Raw genomic sequence first — 2737 nt, 5'->3', positions numbered from 1 at the left:
ATACATACATATATGATATAATATACAGGATTAGGCATCTATAAAACAGGTCATGATTCGAATATCACTCTGAATAACTCACTCCTTTTTTAAGAATAGAAAGAAAAGTTTTAAACAAAAACTGCTTGGATTCGAGGACATATTTTGGTTATGTTGTATTTTTTCTAGGTGGAGGCACCAAAAAAGACTTATAGGTCAACTCCACTTTTTTAAATGGAATTGTATGATTTTTCCTACATAATATGATTTCCCTAACTATTCTATATAAAAGTATCAAAGTAGACATATGGAAAAACCAATAGTTTACGAGATATTTTATACTTCATTGTGTCACATATTGACATAAAATGTTAAATAACTCGTAAACCGTTTATTTTTGATAATTGTACCTTAATATTTTTATGAACAGAATAATGAGATGAATCAATTGGTAAAAAGAAAACACATAATTACTTTTAAAAAATATATATTCAAAATGGGTAATTTTTTAAATAAGACTCGATATGGTTTTTTTCCACCAATTGATTCATCTCATTACTCTGTTTATAAAAGTATTAAGGTAACGATTATAAAAAAATTAATAGTTTACGAGTTATTTAATATTTTATGTCAATATATACCAAAATAAGGTATAAAGTATCTCGTAAATTATTGATTTTTTTATATCTGTACTTTAATATTTTTATATGTAGAATAATTAGAGGAATCATATTATGTAAAAAAATAATCATTCAATTCCATTTTTAAAAGTGGAGGTGAAGTCTTTTCTTATCTTTTTGGTGCTTCCACCTAAAAGAAAAACGTGATCAAATCACGTCTCTCTCGAAATTATGAAACTTTTCTTTCTATTTTTAAAAGCAAGCGAATTATTCAGATGGCCTGTTTTAAATGTCTTACCCTGCGTATAATGTATGTGCATATTTGTTTATAGGGAAAAGAAATGGTACAAGGTGTGACTGGAAGGATTTTAATGGATTTAATATTGTGTGGAACAAGTCAATATTTGATCGAATTAGTAAATGCTGGCATATTGCTAGCTTTTTGTAATTTATTGGAAGCGAAGGAATATCACAAGGTTATTAATGCCTTAGATAGTCTTATTAATATCTTGAGTGCTGCAGGGACAAGAGAACAGACAAAAAGATTTGTCATTATGATCAAAGAAGCTGGAGGATTAGATAAACTGAAAGCTCTTCGATATCATCAAGATGAGAAAATTTATGAAAAATCTATGGCTATAATTGACATATTTTTTTCTTAACTTGTCAGTATACTTATTTTATGTTCATAAATCGAAAATTATTTACATTAAAAGTTATTTTTTTTTTTTCATAAACGTTTTATCTAAATAAGCAAAATATATTTTAAACAGAATCATAATTTTATCTGTATTAAATTAAATAATATTAATCATATTATTAATTTAATGAAATGAGTAAACTGTTTCTAATAGGATATTGATAGATGTTCTCAGGATGTTAAAAAGAATTCTGGACGAAGTAAACATTTTTTGAATGACGGATGAATTATTTTTAATTTTTTGATGATGAAATTCATTTTTTGAATTCGGATTAAAGGGTTACATGTTAAAGGTTTAATCAATGTGAGATTTGATTATTCCTTTGTAATATATAATGACAACTACTTACAAAAAGAATTAAAATAGCCATCAACCAATCAAGTTTTAGAAATATTTGCTTGTAAAGAATACTTTACCCAGTAAAAAGATTTTATACTTAATCAAGCATACCTAAATATAATTATATGTAAAATATATTCCTATATATTTTCTTTTTTTACATAATCTCTATCTATACGTATACATAGATAAAATAATAAGAAGAATAATTAAAAAATTATCAGGAAAATAAATTTAGTATTTTTAAAAATCAGGGTCACGGTGTACAATGTATATTCGTTCTATGTATAATTATATGCAGTTTTATATATTATTATAAAGTGTTCGTCAAAAGTTCCGGGCGAGCTGAATATCTCGGAAAGTATGCATTTCTAAGAAAAATGTTATAAACAAAAATTGTAAGGTTTAAAAAGATTCTGAATCAAAATAGGATGTCCAATTTAAAAAAAAATCGATATGACCTTAACCTGATATTGGTGATGCCATCCAACCGAGAGATAAGAGATTATTAAATAGATCTTTTTAAACTCTACAATTTTTGTCTAAAACATTTTTCTCCAAAATATATACTTTCCGAGATATTTAGACTGCCCGAAACTTTTGGCGGACATTATATATGATTATATGCATGTACAATTTTTGCTTATTTCTCAGAACTTTACTTTTTTCATAAAAAGTAATTTTAGTAACAGTTTTTTTTATAAAATAATGCAAAAATTTGCCTTTTTATTATTTTTCTAATTCTTCTTATTATTCCTGCATGTAAACAAAGATTATATATAAGAGGAAGAAAACAAGGATACATTTTAAGTACAATTTTACAGGATGTACTTGACCTACGGGATCACCTCTCGTGAGCAGGTATAGAGTGGATTGAACTGAGTCAAAAAGTCCTTTATCATTTTGCAATTTTTGGAATATTTTAGAAGATATTTATTTCTAAAGATCACTGAATAATCACGTACCCGCACGGATTACCGCTAAGTATACATCCATTGATCGCGGTTGTTTGTTACGCGGGGAGTAAGGACTACTTACGAATTTAGCCGTTATTTTTACCATTACTTCAGTTCCTTATTATATATATATATATATACA

At 26.3% G+C, this 2737-nt stretch overlaps 1 protein-coding gene across 1 annotated transcript in view; it reads left to right on the top strand.

Annotated features, from left to right (window-relative positions):
* The window catches only part of LOC108770723 (importin subunit alpha), a 19556-nt gene extending 18295 nt beyond the window's left edge, over positions 1-1261 (top strand). Inside the window, exon 12 of the mRNA XM_018522425.1 lies at positions 932-1261. Coding sequence (XP_018377927.1) covers positions 932-1261 — 330 coding nt within the window. The remainder of the gene's footprint in view (positions 1-931) is intronic.
* The last annotated feature ends 1476 nt before the right edge of the window (positions 1262-2737 follow it).

The sequence above is a fragment of the Trachymyrmex cornetzi genome, unplaced genomic scaffold (genome assembly GCF_001594075.2).
Source record: "Trachymyrmex cornetzi isolate Tcor2-1 unplaced genomic scaffold, Tcor1.1 scaffold131, whole genome shotgun sequence".
NCBI lineage: Eukaryota > Metazoa > Arthropoda > Insecta > Hymenoptera > Formicidae > Trachymyrmex > Trachymyrmex cornetzi.
Note: the sequence above shows the minus strand (reverse complement) of the source record. Positions and strands in the feature narration are given on the sequence as shown.